Source organism: Lissotriton helveticus, chromosome 1_1, assembly GCF_964261635.1.
Source record: "Lissotriton helveticus chromosome 1_1, aLisHel1.1, whole genome shotgun sequence".
Taxonomy (NCBI): Eukaryota; Metazoa; Chordata; class Amphibia; order Caudata; family Salamandridae; genus Lissotriton; species Lissotriton helveticus.
Window position 1 is genome coordinate 1,002,070,633 of NC_136057.1, and position 18,129 is coordinate 1,002,088,761.

Consider the following 18,129-nt stretch of genomic DNA (forward strand, 5'->3'; position numbering starts at 1 on the left):
GACATGAGTCCCTTGCTCATTGCACCATCAGGATTCAAGCAAGCCGGGACGAAGACGGCTGTAATGCCAGAAACCGGTCCCCGGAAGCTTGTTTCCTTTCCAGTGAAGAATTGGCTTGGTAGTTTGATCTGCCCTGTTCCGATGATGCACTGGGCCAGGGACAGACTAATTTGCATATAGCCAGGTTCTGAACTGGGATGGTGCAGTGAGCTAAAAAACGGTGATGGATCAAGCCCTGATCTGTTGACTGGGTAGGAGTGTTCTGATTAACTCAGATACTCTGTCCATCACCACCCCCTTTTTGTAACCAATGTTAGAAAGGCGATCCCAGGGGAGACAGAAGATGTCTGACTGACCACCCCGAGACCCACCAATCCTTATGGAATAGGCTGAGCGCCGTCGAGAGGCCTCCGTGGCGAGGTTCCTCTCTTACAATCGTAGCAGACGAGCAATCCCACACTACAAGAGACACCACACGAGAGTAGATTCTTAAGAGTCTTTATATATAGAATAAAGGCAAGTTCTCGCAGCAATATGTACAAAGGGGTCGAGGGACCATTAAATGTCTCGGTATCAGGGAAAAAGGGGTAGCGGGACAGTCTCGGTATCAACGGCACTAGGATACCCGGCGCACAGCTCTCAATCCTTGAGCTGGGGGGTGCAAGGAGCCGCGACAGCAGGGCTCCGAGGATGGTTCAGCGTGGTCGGGCCGCGACATCGTCAGCAGGGCTCCGAGGATGGTTCAGCGTGGTCGGGCCGCGACAGCGTCAGCAGGGCTCCGAGGATGGTTCAGTGTGGTCGGGCCGCGACAGCGTGAGCAGGGCTCCGAGGATGGTTCCGAGTACAAGAGTTCTTATCAGGATTAGCCGCGACGAGGTCAGCAGGGCTTCGACTTCAAGATGCAACTGGCGTCCTAATCCAGGGCTCGCCCAGATATAGGACTGGAGTCCTTTGATGTCCGGACCCTCGCGCATGGGGGTCAGAGGGGCCGGGATGAGGTTGTCCAGACACCTAGCAGGGGGGTGGAGCCAGCGCCCAGGGAGGCCGAAGGGCGATCGATACCAGGCGTCCGGGGACGGCTGGAGGGCCATCGAACTCCCCACCTTTTAGATCCGCCGAGTGTCCACTCTACCTCCTGTTATGTTATGTTAAATTTTATTTGTACAGCGCACGTACGCCCGTAGGCTTCATGGCGCTAGTGGAGTTTTTTGGGAATACAGCATAACATTTGGATAGATTGGACAAAAGTATGGTCGCCTCAATTTAAATTAACAATAGGCCTGTCTAAAAAGCCAGGTTTTAAAAGCCTGTCTAAAAGAGAGAAGATCATTACTCTGTCTTAATGATATTGGTAGGGAATTCCATAAGGAGGCGGCGAGAAAGTGAAAACTACTGCCGCCCAGTCGTTTTTTCTTATATGAAGGTACCATTAGCAGTTCTTGATGGATCGAACGAAGGTTTCGTGAAGGGATGTATCTGCCAACCAGATTCCTTATGAATTTGGGTCCTTTACCTTGCAAAGCCTTAAAAATAATACAGCCAGCTTTAAATGTAACTCTCTGAGCCACTGGCAACCAGTGAAGCTTTTCCAGTCCTGGTCTGATGGATTGCCATTTTGGTTGTTTACAGATAAGCCTGGCTGCCTGATTCTGGACATATTGTAATCTCTTCAACTGGCCTACTGGAAGACCAAGATACAGGCTATTTGAAAAATCAAGCCGAGATAGTACTAATGCAATAGTTACCTGAATCAGAGCAGAGTAGGTCAAGAGATGGGAGATTTTTTTTATTTTTCTTAGTTGAAAGAAGCTAGATGAAACTACCAACCCTATATGGCTTTTTTAGCGAGAGATCCTCGCTAAGGGTCATCCCTAGGCTCTTAACTGTGTGGGATTTAGTAGGTGGAGTTCCCATGTCCGATGGCCAGAAACGGGGGCCCCAACTAATTTCACTTTCCCTGGGCAAGATAAGTTCTGTCTTGCCCGGTTTAAGTTTGAGGTGGTTCAGGTTCATCCATCTCTGGATATGGGACATAGTTTCCTGAAATTCCACCACAGCGTCAGGGGAGTTCAGCGAGAACACAAGTTGCAAATCGTCTGCATAGTTAAAAATTGTAGCTATATGATTTTTCAAAGAGTACAATAGAGGGCGTAAGTATAAGTTAAAAAGCAATGGGGACAGGGACGATCCCTGGGGGACACCACAGATAGAAGCAGTTTTTGGTGCTGTAAATGTCCCCAATCTAACAGACTGAGTGCGGTCAGAGATAAAAGACTTCAACCAGCTCAAAGCAGGGCCCCTGAGGCCGGCCTGCTCGACACGGCTGACAAGAATGGTATAGTCAACCGTGTCGAACGCAGCCGACAAATCTAGGAGCACCAATGCCTGATGCACGTCTTTGTCTGCATTAGATCTCAAGGTATTCTGGACCGCAAGTATCACTGTCTCAGTCGAATGGCATGGGCGAAAGCCTGCCTGATTCGGTTCTAAGTATTCAGTTACTTCAATGAAATTCGAGAGACAGTTAGAAACGTGGGCTTCTAGAATTTTTGACAGATAGGGTAAGAGGGAAATCGGCCTGTAGTTTGTGAGGTCATGTGGATCAGTGTCCGGTTTTTTAAGTAAAGGGATTAGGAGGGCATGCTTAAATTTACTTGGAACCTTACCCTGTGCAAGTGATTTATTTAATAGAGGGAAGATACTTTGGGGAAAAGCGAGTCCTATTTCTTTAAAAATGTGAGGAGGACAAATATCATCGGGTGATCCGGATTTGACCCGTACAAGAAGTTCTGAAAAAGTTTTAGGTTAAATGGGAGAAAAAGTGTCCAAAGTGCAGGGGTTACAGAGTATGTCTTTTAATGGGGTTAGAGTAGAAGAGCTGATTATGTTCTGTTTAATGGTCAAGATTTTTTCCCTAAAGAAGTTATTCAGTGAGTCACATAATTTTTGGGTGGGGATTATAGGGAGGGCTGTCCTGTTGTCATTGCAAAGATCATTTACTATTTCAAATATCTCCTTTGATTTATTAGAGGAGTTCATGATCTTTGCAGAAAAATAGTCAGTCTTGTGTTGTAGAAGAGTTTTTTTGTATGTTGTCCTAGCAGAGCGGTATATCTCTCTATCCAGGGGTAGGTAGTTGGCTCTCCATTTCCTTTCTTTTTGTCTGATCTTAAGTTTTAATTCCTTCAGTTCTGGTGTAAACCATTTGTGGGCATCCTTCCCTCGCGAACTGGGAAAACTTACTAGGGGAGCATGGAGATTAGCAGCTTGGCACAGCCATTGTGAGAATACGTTTTCACTGGATTCTATATCCTCATGTTGGGGGGGAAGGGTAGTAGCCAAAGTGTTTAAAAATGTAGGTAAGTCCAGGGACTTCCACTTCCGAACTTCTCTGCCCACTTGTAGCCCAGGTTTAAAGATCCCATTGATGGTAAATGAGAAGTGTATGAAAAAATGGTCTGACCAGCTGCAAGGATGTATAAAAGGCGGGGGTACAAGCAGGTTATATGACCAAATTTGATCTAGACTATGGCCTTTCTGATGGGTAGGAGAGTGGATATGTTTCAAGTTTATATCCAATAGTAAATCCTTAAGCTCTGCCGCTTGGGAGTCCAATATTGGGTTGTCAAACCAGTAATTCAAATCCCCAAGAAAAAGGATTTTAGAATAATTGACCACACATGAAGCAAATTGTTCTGCTAAAAGAGAGGGAAAAGTGGCCATATACTGCGGTGGGCGGTATAATAAGACCAGTATTAGCGCCCCACTGTCAGTGTCAACTTAATAACAATATTCTCTGTTTCTGGGAGAGACAGAGGTGAGAGTTTTCTAAATTGATGGACTCTGCGGATAATAGCAGCTACTCCCCCCCCCCCGTTTTCCCTGGTGGGCGATTTGCTAAAAGAATATAATAATCAGAGGGAAGAAGTGCAAGTATATCTGGTAATGAATCCGGAGTGGCCCAAGTTTCTGTCAGAAAAAGCATGTCGGGTTTTTCGTCGGTCAGTAGAAGAAAGATGTCTACCTGATGTTTTATCATCGATCTAGTATTGAGATAGATACAGTGAAGCTGTAGTGTCGGTTTAATAATTGTACAGCGATCTATACTTAATGGGTTCTTAAGCGGAGAATCCGCAGCAGCGGTGACTTTCGAGATACCGAGCTGAGAAGTACGTTTCAATATGTGTGAAGGTAGTGGTGGACACAGCTTTCCAGTGGGTCTGAGTGCAAGTAAATCCAAGGTGGAGTAAGTAAGAATGTGACCAGGGTCTTTGGCCCCGGGTCCCGGACGCGTGCGGACGGGCGCAGACGGGCTTACCTTAGGCGCACCTTCGGCGCGCCATCATCGCGCCCGCTGCGCTCGTCCGCTGCGCTCCCGAAGACACATTTCGTTTTAAAGGAGGGAGCCTCGGGCAACTGGACCGCTGACTCTGGTCCCAGTGTCCTTCAGGCTCCTCCCAATATGGCGCCCGCTCTCCACCAGACCGGCACGAATAGCCGCGGTGAGAGAGCCGCCCTCCACACAAACGGCAAGAGATGGACCGGGGCAGAAGGGCTCAACCTAACCTCCTGGGTGGATCTTGGTGCCTCGATGTCGGGGCTTCGCTGGGGCTGTGGCCGGGGTCGGGCCGAGGCCACGTGCTCGGGACGTGATGGGCCCAAGATGGAGTCGGGCCTGAAATGGTGGTCCGGAGTGGTAGCTGGGCCTGCAGAGTTGGGGCGAGTAGGGATCGCTGGGTACCAGGGTGGAGCCGTCGGTTGCCAGAGCGGCTGCCGGGTCCAACACGGTTGACCCTGAAGGCCTTTCTGCCTTCCATCACGGGCAGGTTTATTAAGGTACTGACAGACCACATGACTGGCATTTGGTATTGCAGCAAGCTGAGCAGAATGGGGTCTTGTGCCCTTTGTGTGGTGAATCTGAGGCTTAGCCAGAGGTAGCATAGGGCGTCTTAACCCTGTGAGGTGTACTCCTATAGACCTATTTACTACCTACATTTTACTCCTTGTCCAGCATGTTGTGCTTTAGAGTTTCCCCAGTGGTCTCTTGCTGGTTCCTTACACCTTTGGCAGGACTCTGGATTCCTATGGGTTTGTGATTTCGGAGATCCTGAAGAAAATCATTCAGGGCCAAGCACAGTTGATTCTGTAGTCCTGGATTGGGCCAGGAATGCTTGGAACTCTGAACTACTGACTGAGCAAATGCCCTCCACTTTGGTTTCCTCTTTTTGACGATTTGCTGTCCATGCATCAAGGTAGATTGCTGCATCCTAACCTCTGTAATCTCCACTTTTGTGCTTGGAGAATGAGCTAAACCAACTTTGATGCTCTAATCTACTGCCTAAGTTGTTTAGTGTCGCCATACTACCACCAAATTGGTTTATTCAGGCTGTTGGTCCAAGTTTGTTGCGTGGTGCGAAAAGAAGCAGGTTGACCCTCTACAATCTAGATTGCCTCACATACTTTTTTTGTATTATCTTTGGCTTGGCAAAGCTTTTCCGAGGCCACTGTTGAGGGTAACTTATCAGACCTTTCTTCCTTCCCTCGTTTGCCTGGTTAAACCTTCATTATTCCGATCACCTATTGTGATGCATTTTTTTTAAAAGGGCTTTTACAGGTGTCCCTCTGCAATATGCCACATGGGTGCTCAGTTTAGTTCTCACATTCTTGATGTGTGCTCCTTTCAAACCTCTTCACAGTACTCCGATTCCTGACTCTGAAGACCACTTTTCTTGTTTTGGTTACTTCCTTTTCTGCTAACAGTAGGCCGAATCAGTTCAGCCTCCATTGATTACTTTTTTGTGTGACACTGGTGCTTAGACACTGCATCTTTAATCTCGAAAGTTATTCTGCCTTTCCGCATTGGTCAGTCCGTTATGCTTCTTAAGTTTTTTTTTTTTCCTGCTACATCCTTCTAAAAAGGAAAGGCTATGCTGATTGGATCTACATTGAGAATAATGTTGTAAATTAACTTACATGTATTTCACCTTAGTAATGTTAGCCCTTCCTTTGTGTCCTTTCCCATTTAGTATTCCAGAGTGTTAAGTCGTTCTAAGCTCTTGCTTTCCCCTATGTATTCTAACCTGTGACAGTTACGAGTTGGGTCAGCTAAGAAGAGGATTGCTCCTATCATCTGTATAAATAAATACCTACGCTGAACTCGTATGACCACTGGTATCCTGCCTCATTTAATATACAACAAATAACCTGGTAGATGGTCACCTATTTGCTGGGTTCACTGGTATGAAGAAAGGAAAGGTGGCCAGGAAAAAGACCTTGTCCTGATGGATTATTTTCTGCAGCAAACTATTTTCTGTCTTGGCTTCCCCTGAAGTCATCAGGGTTCATTCTACCAGTGTGAAAAACGGGACTACAGCTGGAGTTTCTATGCTGGGTAGCTACTTGAGGTTTTGTCCATACTTCCACCAGACACTATTGCATAGATTACCAAATCTTTACAGGGGGTTATTTTGCCTGCTCAGTCTTGCAAGACTTCCTGGTGAAAAGTCTGTTGTTTTGGCCCACCTCATTGGAAGTGATATTTCTTTGGTATTGATTCACTAGGAGACTAATTTGTGGTTAGAATTTTCCATCAACAAAATAAATTACTTGCCATCTGAAATGCTCTTTCTGGAGGGTTTCCCATTTAACTGCAGATTCCTCAATGCCCACCCACAACCCTGTTATGTTGGGTGAACTTTTCGGTATACGTAAGGTACCAAGTTAACTTTTGCACTGTGAAAGATCAGTTATGTTAGCAACTCTCCTTGTTTTTGGGCACAAAATGGTCTAATGAATAAACTGGCACCAGCTTACAAGAGTGGCACCTTTATGCAGCTTAGTGTTGTCATGTCCAGAGGCGTACAGAGTTGCAACGGCGATCTATGCACCAACAGGCTGTGCCATCGAAGCGATTGCATGAATTTCCGGGTCCAGTTATGTGCCTGGGGAGATTCACATGGTGAGAAATCTGCAGTTAGTTTATCCGCCAGATTGAGCTCTACCATAGGTAAGTAACTTATTCATATTCTCTGACCCAAAAAGCGACATCAATAAAGTTCACATTACGCATGTGGATTTTCCACCTACCACAACCTCTAATCCTTGATTTCAGGGGGGGGGGGGGGGGGGGGGAAGCTTGCACTAAACCAAACGATAAATCTCGATACAGATTATGCAAGAAATCCCACAAGCGTGCAGAAGCGCAAAATCTAGACATTTTGTAGTGGTTGTGCTGTAAAACTGTAAGTAACATAACACGCTGGAGTGCAATGTGCTTTTGTCCCCTCAACATAAGATTCCCTTAATACGTTTTTCAGTGCGTGTTTTTGAACACCAATCTACAGCTCTATATTAAGACTGTAGGATAGCTATAAATATGAAACCCAGCTGATAGTCAGCAGTGCAGTATTGACATCCCATTGAGGTGTTTGCAACTATTGTTTGTAGTATCCTTCTGTTCTCCCTGAACCTGGACCTTCTCATACGGATGTTATTTCTTTCTCCGTTTATAGGAAAACTCTGCTGGAAGCTCGCTGGATATTTTCTCTGGCCATTTGGGAAAGTAATTCAGAAGGTATAGTGGATGTTTTGTGATGTTTTGTATGGAGGGCTTATCTCCACTGGCATACAGCCTTACCGCAAGCCATTGTGAACAGTCGTCCCTGATGAACTGTCTGTGGTAGAAGATGCCCTATCAAGGAGCATTGCATGTTGTAATGGTGAATGTAAATACTCCCACTAGTATCCAAAACCAGGATCTCCCAACAGCGATCTCTATAATTGATGATGCAGGATATTCTCCGGGAGGAACGCACTGATACTGTGCAGAGCTGGTCCTCTGTCGTAGTCTAGTTATACAACAGATGAGGCAGCACAGGAAGGCTGAGTTTAAATGTCACACGTTTGTGCATCATGTGGTGTAAGATTTTTATTATCAAATTGGCCTACTAATTGGGAATTTTTATTCTGAGCTGATTGACGCAACGTTTGCGTACAGTTGTTGGAGGTAGTTACATCAGTGACTAGATGTGTATGGCACAGAGGACTGTTTGAAATTCTGAGCAGGCTAACTTAACAGGCAATTCTGATATTATCTTGGATTAATCCGTAGCCAGCCTTGGATTCCTTAAGGAGGAATTTAAAGACTTGTTAAGCATTTCAGTGCATATTGAGACTAATAATATCCCTCCAAATCTGTCAAGAGTCTGGAGTTCTTGAAAAAGCATACATTGATGCACCAGTTGTTGGTCATTGTCTCAGACTTCAAATCACTTACACTGTCCCTGTTATGGGAACCTTGGCTTTCAATTGAAGTCGGGTATTCAGTCGGTGGTCAGCAATAGGCAAAATGGCGCTCTAAGGTCTATCACAAGTAACAATTAGTTATGGCAGGTAATGTGGCACGGTTCATAAAATAGGGAAAAGCCACCAAATCCCCATGTGTGTGGCCAGCAGACCACTCTACTATATATACAAATCCTCTGCACACGTTTAAAAGTAAATACATAGTTTCATAAAATATCACAATGATGCTTGTCCTTGTATTTTCAGATGTCATTAATTCAAGATCTTAAGCCTTCTTAGCCACACACGTTTCGTTGCTTTTACAGGGGATTACCCCGCAATTTCTTCAGGGCTGAGGTCAGTTTCAAGTAGTCTCTTAGTCCGGTGATAATTGCAACCCCGAAGGGGTTCCTATAATTTCTGCGCCTGGAGAGGTGGACATTTAGTCTCGTGTCCAAATATCTCTTAATGTGCTTCCAATAGACTGCTGAGTTGCACGGCGAACATGCTACGGCCTGGAGATCCAAGGGGTTCCACCTAATACTGTTGGATGTTCTTCTAAAAAAGACTCCCTTAGACTTGGAAGCACATTAAGATATTCAGATACGAGACTAAATAGTCTACCTCTCCAGGCGCAGAAACGATAGGAACCCCTTCTGGGTTGAAATTATCACCGGAACTAAGAGACTACTTGAAGACATCTGAAAATACAAAGACAAGCATCATTGTGATATCTTATGAAACTTTATGTATTTACTTTTAAACGTGTGCAGAGGGTTTGTATATATTTCAATTTGTCATCGGTTGCCCTGACACCAGTTGGTGCAATAATTTAATGCTCCTATTGATTTTCTCTTTCGCTTATCTAATGTATTGAAAATGCCAAAGTTGGTAAAGGATGTGTTTCTTGTAGTGCTTCCAGAGTGAGGAGCCTCTTTAGGTTGGGATGATGCTGCAGTTACTGACTTCCACCGTGTTAACTGTCCTTTATTCTGGAATCCTTCCACTGAAATACTTCCTTTACTCCTGGGTGCTGAGAAGGCATTCCTCATGGCATAGATGAGTGACTGGCAGTGATGGAAGAGAATGATTAGCAAGATCACTGGAAAACTGCATTCACTGTAAAGACCTATAACCAACCTGTCGGTCACAGAATTTAATCAAGCAAGACTGGCTCAGACTTACTTTTACTCATCTAAGGCAGATACAAGTCCCATAGCATTGGAAAAGCTGTTCTCCAGTATTAGGGGTGTCTTTCATAGATTCACATGCTTGAATATTCCCCGTCGTCGAAGTGGGAGTCCCACGGTAAATAAAATAGCAATAATGCTAAATATATATAAATATATATAAACATAATACAAGAAAAAAGAAAGGAAATACAACTGAAATCCTCTAAAAACGATTCCTACATAGGAATGCAAGGCAAAGAGAAAAAACTATTTGTAACACATTAGTGTCATTATGTTAGTCCAAACTGCAGCCAATCAGGCGCCAGCACCCTCTAGAACCTTCTTCTCAGAAGCTCAAGCCCTCAGATTTTCTACTGCACGTCGTGTGAAGGGAGTCTCCCTGAGCTCTGCTCAGTTTTTTCATCTCTATTCTTCTAGTTCCAGGAATTTCTACAACATGTCAAGTAAGAAGTCTTTATTCAGACCCTGCTCTTCTTGTGGGAAGCTGCGCCTTTTTGAAAAGGACCCCCACCAGAAGTGTATTTATTGTTTATACCCGGATCATGAGGCTGACAGCTGCAAGTTTTGTAGAACCTTTTCTACCAAAACTCTTAAGGACAGGGAAGGCTGTCTTCTCCTTTGGCTGCAAAGTCTTAAGGACAAGGAGTCTGTACTGTCCGACGCAGAAAGTTTACGTTCTGGTTTCTCTTCAGCAGCCTCAAAGCGTGGTAGTGTTCAGGAGGTTCCTTCTCCTTTCCTCAAGAAGCCTAAATTAGCCTTGTCTGTGGCTCCTGTGGTGTCTTCTGCCACTCCTACCACCTCTACGCCCACGAGACCTGGCTCTCAGGCGTCTTTGGCTGTCTCTCAAGGTGTTTTCACACCTCTTAAAGTTCCGCCGTCGACGGGACCGTCGACGAGCGCTCCGACGACGAGAACGGCATTGCCTGCATTTTCGAAAACGACGCTGACTACCACTTCAGCATTCTCATCGTCGACGACTGTTTCACCGACAGCCTCGACGTCGATGAGGGTTTAGTTGCCGTCTAACCCTGTCCCGTCGACGATTCCTATCTCGTCGACGAAGAAGAGAGAATCCTCGTCGACGAAAGACCCGAAGATGTCGTCGACGGCGCCGTCGACTAAAGCCTCGTCGGCGAAGACACCGTCGACTAAAGCCTCGTCGGCGAAGACACCGTCGGCCAAGATCTCGTCGACGAAGAAGATCTCGTTGGCGAAGACGGGCCCGTCGACGAAGACTCCGTCTACGGAGTCAGTACCGGCATCGACGACGACCCCGTCGACGACTTCATCTAAAGTGGATCGCCCGTCGACAGTGACACCGTCGACGACACCGTCGACGACCCCGTCGACGACCACTCCGTCGACGAAGGTTTCTACAAAATTACAGTTGACAACAACTAAATCAGCCTCGTCGACGTTATCGGCGACGGCTCCGTCGGCGGCGGCACTGATTTAGTTCGCATCTTTGCTGTTACTGCCATTGAAGACTTCTAAATCTTCACATCCTCGCACTACAGTACCCTGCCAACAGATCTCTGATCCAGAGCCTCAACCGCCTTCTCCGATGTTCGCAACTACATCTGAGCATGATACAGACTCGGAGCATGAAGAGGACACGTTTGGGGCAGCAAATAGTTCCTCTGATTTAATAATTAAATGTCAGGACACAGACTGACGATGGCGGTGCACCCGATTTTCAACAAGAGGAGCATTTTACTCAAGCTCCTGTCGCCACCATTCCTTTGACCTTAATTTCTAATCTCCAACATATGCTGGACGATTACAACCGCCGTTTTCCTGCAACACCGCAGACTACACCTGCGCAATCTCCCGCTCCTGTGGTACTACCTTCACCTTCATTGCCACCTATCGTACCACCTGCGCCTTCGTCTCAGGTTCATAGATCAATTAGCATCCATACCATTGTATACCCGCAGGATGCGGATGATGAGGCGATCCCAGAACGGGAGGATGGTGAAGTCCCAGACAACACGGATGATGAGGCAGGCGACCAGGATATGGCCTAATGGGATGATTATTGGGCGCAGACGCCCTCTCCTCAACCTGGTACCTCGAGTGAGTCGCCACCAGTAGACATCGCCAGTTTCCATCTTTTAATGGATAAAGCGGCTCAGCGTTTCAAACTTCCACGATCACAACGCAAGGAGGATTGTTTTCTTTATGACTTTAAAGATAAACCTTATAAGCAGGTACACACAATTCCTATTATTGATTTTGATTTCGTTTGGAAAGAGGGCATTAAACTAATGAATGCTCCAAACTCCTTACCTGCTCAGATTCCGCACCTTGAGAAGAAGTACAAGGCCCCAACTGGTTCTCCAGCTTGCCTGATTTCTCATCCCAAGCCGGACTCTGTCGTGACTCAGGCCGCACAGCGTAGAGCACGGAATCCAGCGTCCCAAATCACAGCCCCTGCGGATAGAGAGGGTCGACGCTTAGATGCTATTGGCCGCAAGTTCTCAACGATGGCTTCAACATCTGTCCGGGCCGCCAATGCCTTAGCCATCTTGGGACGTTATGACCGGCAGATGTGGTCAGACATTGCAGATTACATGGCACCCATCCCTGATGCTTCCAAGGCTGACGCACAACAGATTCTCCGCGATGGTCAAAGGGCATTGGAAGAAATAATCGACTGTGTAGTCGATATTGCTAACACAGGTTTCCGCCTCCTGGGAAGTGCGGCTGCACTCAGACGACAAGGCTGGCTGAAGTCCACCTCCTTCCGGCAGGAAGTCCAAGCCAAAATACTGGATATGCCATATGATGGGGAATCGTTATTCGGATCCCATATCGATGATGCCCTTGAGTCCATCAAGAAGGACACCGATACGACGAAGTCCTTGGGCACGCTGCAATTTCGGAACCAGTCCTTTCGAGGTGCGCGCGGACGCGGCACTTCCAACTTTCGAGGTGGGCAACAATACCGCTCCTACAATCAGAGCGGCCAACGTTACACGCCCAATCAGCAGTCTCGTCAACAACCCTCCAAATCATATAGAGGAAAGTCGTCCTATCGTGGCGCCAATCAGAAACGCCAATGACTTTTGCCACTCTCAAAGTGTTGGAGGACGAATCTCTCTGTTTTATTACCAGTGGTCCTTTATCACCTCGGACTGCTGGGTTTTGGACATTGTCAAACGGGGTCATACCCTCGAGTTTACAGAGATTCCTCCTTGCACTCCACCTCGTGGCCCACCTCCTCCACATCTCGAGGAGCTTTACCATCAGGTCCGTCTTCTTGTGTTAAAGGGTGCAGTCGAAGTGGTCCCGAAACATCAAAGAGGGAAGGGTTTTTCTCTCGATTCTTCCTCATACTCAAGAAGAACGGAGATTGGCGACCCATTCTGGATTTGAGGGCTCTCAACCAGTTCCTGAAGTCTCAAACATTCCGTATGCTGACGCTAATGGAAATCCTGCGTCTTCTCTCCAGCGAGGATTTTATGACCACCATAGATCTTCAAGACGCATACTTTCATGTTCTGATAATCGCACAACATCGTCAATACCTGCGTTTCAAAGTGGGACCAATGCATTTTCAGTTCAAAGTTCTACCCTTCGGACTGCGTTCAGCTCCTCGTGTGTTCACGAAGGTACTGGCCCCGGTGGTGGCTCACCTGCATCTACAAGGAGTTCAGATCGTTCCCTATTTAGACGATTGCCTTCTCAAGTCTCAATGCCACCTTCAGCTGGGTCAGGACACGCACCTTTGCCAGCAAGTGTTTCGCTCTCTGGGGTTGACCATCAACATCGAGAAGTCAGTTTGCACCTCTGCAGACCAGATCATTCCTGGGAGCGATCCTAGACACGCAGCTCTCAAAAGCGTTTGTCTCGGAAGAGCGGCGTCTGAAGATCCTTCGTCTGGTCTCACTCATTCGACGAAAACAGTCTGTTTCTGTTCGGACGTTAAAATCCTTCTTGGGAATGGCTTCATCTTGTATCGCACTGATTCCAAATTGCAGGCTGCGCACCCGTCCTATTCAGGAAGAACTGGACTTTCAGTGGCGTCAGGTCTCCGGATCCTTCAACGACCTAGTTGCCGTCACAGCCCGCATGAAAATGGGCCTGCTTTGGTGGGCGCAGCCCGCAAATCTGGAAATGGGTGTGTCCTTCCTCGATCATGCTCCAGACCTTACGCGGACGACGGACGCCTCCTTAGAGGGGTGGGGCGCTCATCTCCAGGGTCTCCATCAAGGGCAAGTGGTCGCCGACGCAGCGCACGTGGCATATCAACAGGCTAGAATTGATGGCGATCTTTCTAGCGCTCAAGTCCTTCCTCCCAGTTGTTCACGGGGAGTCAGTGCTAATCCAAACAGACAACACCACCAGTATGCACTACGTGAACAAGCAGGGAGGGACCAGGTCTCCACCTCTGTCCCGCTTGGCCCAGTCGATCTGGGATTGGGCTCTTCGCCATCACATCACCTTGACAGCTGTCCACCTTCCGGGCGTGTCCAACCTCCTGGCGGACTCTTTGAGCAGGTCCACTTCCTCAACACACGAATGGGAACTGCACCAACCGACTCTGGATCTTGTGTTCCACCAATGGGGTCACCCAGATCTGGATCTCTTTGCAACACCGGAGAATCGGAAATGCCCGCCTTATGCAAATTGGCATCCCCACCCAGGGTCCTGCGGGAATGCCCTTTTGATCAACTGGTGCGATCTATTCGCTTACGCTTTTCCGCCGCTCCCATTAATACCACGGGTACTGTGGAAGATGCGGAGGCAGCCCTGCCACATCCTGTTGATCGCACCTCGTTGGCCCAGACAGGCATGGTTTTCGGAACTGCTTCTAATGTCCCAGTGCGGGCCCATTCCTCTACGTCCTCGTCCAGACCTTCTAACTATGGACAGGGGCTTAGTGTGTTATCCGGATCCCTCAACGCTACAATTGTGGGCATGGAACCTGAGCGCCTTGAGTTTGCTTGCTTGAACATATCCCAGGAGTGCAGAGACATCCTAGCTCATGCCAGAGATCCGTCTACCATCAAGACTTACAAACTTAAATGGAAGCGGTTCAGTCATTGGTGCGCTACAGCCGATATCCATCCCATCCATTCCACCCCCGAGCAGCTCCTTCCATTTTTTTTGAGCCTCGCTCAGTCAGGACTCTCTCATGCTACACTGAGAGTTTTCTTAGCTGCAATTTCTCGTTTCCGACATGATGGCTCTTCATCCCTCTGTTCATCACGAATTATACGCCAATTCTTCAAAGGGCTCTTCCGCAAGTTCCCACCTGTGCGTCGCCCTCCTCCAGCTTGGCACCTCAATGTGGTACTGTCTCAACTTATGAAGTCGCCATTTGAGCCTATCCATAGGGCGGATATTAAATTCATCACCTGGAAGGTTGCACTTCTTCTGGCTTTGACCTCATCTCGTCGCGTGAGCGACCTTCACGCTTTTACTGTCAAACCGCCTTATCTACAGTTCAAACCTAACGGAGTGGCACTTGGTACCAACCCCTCTTTCCTACCTAAAGTACCTACGGATTTTCATTTGAATGAGCCTGTGTTCCTCAAGACTTTCTTTCCTGACCCAAAATCTCCGGCGGAGCAGCGCTTACATTGCCATAACTGCCCCCTTCCGCAAGTCCGACCAACTGTTCATTGCCTACGGACGACTGCGCAAGGGACATCCAGTTTCCAAGCCGACTATTGCCCGGTGGCTTTCCTCAGCCATTGCCTTCTGCCACCAACAAGCGGGCAAACCATTGCAGTCTTCAGTGAGGGCTCATTCTACGAGGGCAATGTCTTCATCCACCGCCTTGTTTGCTGGTGTGCCACTTCATCAGATCTGCCGTGCAGCGACATGGTCCAGCAGGCACACCTTCACCAAACATTACTGTTTGGATGCCATCAATGAAGCGGATACCGCAGTGGGACAGGCAGTGCTTCGCCATCTTTTTCAGTAAGGTGAGCCTCTGTTCCCTCCTCCTTAGTGTTCCTGTGATTGCTATGATGTGTTATATGACTGTATTATTATTATTAGTACTGTCTTGATTTCTCCTTCATATGCCTAGCAATCTCAGTTCTAGGAGGTTACTGCTTTCTATTCTATTCAAGCATGTGAATCTATGAAAGACACCCCTAATACTGGAGAAGAACAATTGTTACTTACCTGTAAACAGGTGGTTCTCCAGTATTGGTGTCTTTCATAGATTCACATGCGACCCACCCTCCTCCCCTCAGAGGCTCTCTTCTCCTCATACACTCTTGGTTACTTTGTGCTACGAAAATCTGAGGGCTTGAGCTTCTGAGGAGAAGGTTCTAGAGGGTGCTGGCGCCTGATTGGCTGCAGTTTGGACTAACATAATGACACTAATGTGTTACAAAGTTTTTTCTCTTTGCCTTGCATTCCTATGTAGGAATCGTTTTTAGAGGATTTCAGTTGTATTTCCTTTCTTTTTTCTTGTATTATGTTTATATATATTTATATATATTTAGCATTATTGCTATTTTATTTACCGTGGGACTCCCACTTCGACGACAGGGAATATTCAAGCATGTGAATCTATGAAAGACACCAATACTGGAGAACCACCTGTTTACAGGTAAGTAACACTTGTTCTTAATTTTCTAGTTTCTTATTCAAATGAATCTTAGTTAAGTTGGGCCATTTTTTGTTGAAGGAAATGACCATGTTTTGTGAGATCTTCCCTTTGGTTCCATTCAGATGTCCCATTTTTCATCTCTATGCAAGTTTCCAGTTATGCAGCCTATTCTTCTAATGTTCATATTTACATTTGTCACCAACCAGACAAGAATTTTGAGGCCTTTGAACTTCACCTCAAGTAGGTGAAGGATTAGATTCATGGGACCTACCTCCATCATAACTGTTATGGAACTTTAGACTATTTCCCTTGACCTCAAATGAAGCTCTAATCCGCAAAATGCATTGGCCTGGTCTTTTTTTATCTTCTGCAAATGCATCTTTCATATACTAATTACCCATGGAAAATGCCTACATATGTTGCACGTCATGACTGTTATTATAGAGAAAATCACCTGACCCTCATACCTTAGAGGGAGCGGGTGACCTTGGCCTTTGGTACTCGAGTCTGATGTATTCTGCATCATTGAATACATACAAATATTAGTTTCTCATGGATGCTTATAACCACAGATTCCTCCCCTTAGAATATCGCCCAAGTGCCAGACTAGATCATAAGAATATTGTTGCACTGCTTCTGCATGGTGACTGACGGCTCCCATACTGTCCAGGAAGTGACCGAACAGAGCAGCACATAAGCTTCAACAAAATGCGCTGATGTCCGTTCTTTTCGTTCCATGCCATCGGAAGATAATCCAGAGCTCTGCACCCAGGTTGCCTGTGTTCTGAATACTCCTAAAGAAGTTGAACAGTGTGCTAGGAAACTGTGCCCTACTAAAACAACTGGATTTAAGCATGCTGCAACTGTTGGAAGCAGATGTTTGTCACAGATCAGCATGACATGTGCCTCTGGTGTCGTGATAAAAACCAGAACTGAAGTTATAAGTTGGCAGACACAAAAAGTAGTTACATAGTCATTCAAGGCTTTCTTCCTATCCAAGTCGCAGTCCTGGGGCGTTTCAGTGACTGCTCCACTTCTTGCTCAAGATCTTCAGGTAAGTCCAAATGCAAGCATAAGAAAGCAAGTGGGATTTAACCCCATCCTGACACTGACTCCAAGCAGGGGCGTAACACAAGCCCCCCGGTGCGGGGGGGCGCCCAAGCTCCAGAAGCCCCCTTTCAGCACAGCACTTCGGCCAGAGAGATCCTTATTGAGTGGAGAGGGAGCCTCTCCATATACCTTGCAGGGGACCCCCCTCAACTTTCATTATGCCACTGCTCCAAAGAGAATATGCAAGGCTATCAAGGTTTAAGTGTTACTCCCTTCAGGTCAACAGCTGTGGAACCGCTGCCTCAGTTTGTCCTGACGCACCAGAGTTCCCAGCGCTGTTGTCGACCCAGCAGCAGATTGAGGACTTCAAAGAGGACAGGCTGCAAATCTTGTGTGTGTGTCTCTGGCTACCTGTTGTGTGCCTTTGGGCCCTATGAAACTACAGTTCGGTTACAGAATAGGTCCTTACATGGAATCCCCTGTTTCTATGGGACCCGTTATGGGGGGTCATACCAACTCTGTTAGACTTACAATCAAGCCCAGAGTTCCCCACCACCCCGACGTTGGTACAATCTCCAACGCCAATTGATAATCTGGTGCTGATGCACATGTTAGACCCAGAACCAAAGTCGGTGCAAGCTTGACCGATGTAAAGCTACAAAATTACAGAAGTGCAATCAGTTGTCACACAGCCTGACTCCAATTCAGTGCCTATACTGGGTTCAACTGCCAGCAGAGACTCCCTTTTCTTTTTGATTCTGACGCTGATATGATGCCTTAGCAGGGTGCACATCAAGCTGCTAATGATGATGGTGAGGTGGGATGGATTGCTTCCCCCTCATTATACTGATGATACCTTTTGCCTTGATTTTCAAAACACCAGCAAGCTTGATAGCTCTCCGGAGATGGCACTTAACTCGCCTCCTGGACCACCAACAGAAGAAAGTACCTCATTTACAGGAGTGGTTTTATGGGGAGTTGAATTACTTGAGTTACAGCTGCTGTCCAGTGAGTCTAAGGCAAATGTTT

At 46.9% G+C, this 18,129-nt stretch overlaps 1 protein-coding gene across 1 annotated transcript in view; it reads left to right on the plus strand.

Moving 5' to 3' along the window:
- The window catches only part of LOC144819850 (uncharacterized), a 444,078-nt gene that overhangs the window by 261,847 nt on the left and 164,102 nt on the right, over positions 1-18,129 (plus strand). Inside the window, exon 6 of the mRNA XM_078677585.1 lies at positions 7,512-7,573. Within this exon, the coding sequence (XP_078533711.1) occupies positions 7,512-7,573 (62 nt within the window). The remainder of the gene's footprint in view (positions 1-7,511; positions 7,574-18,129) is intronic.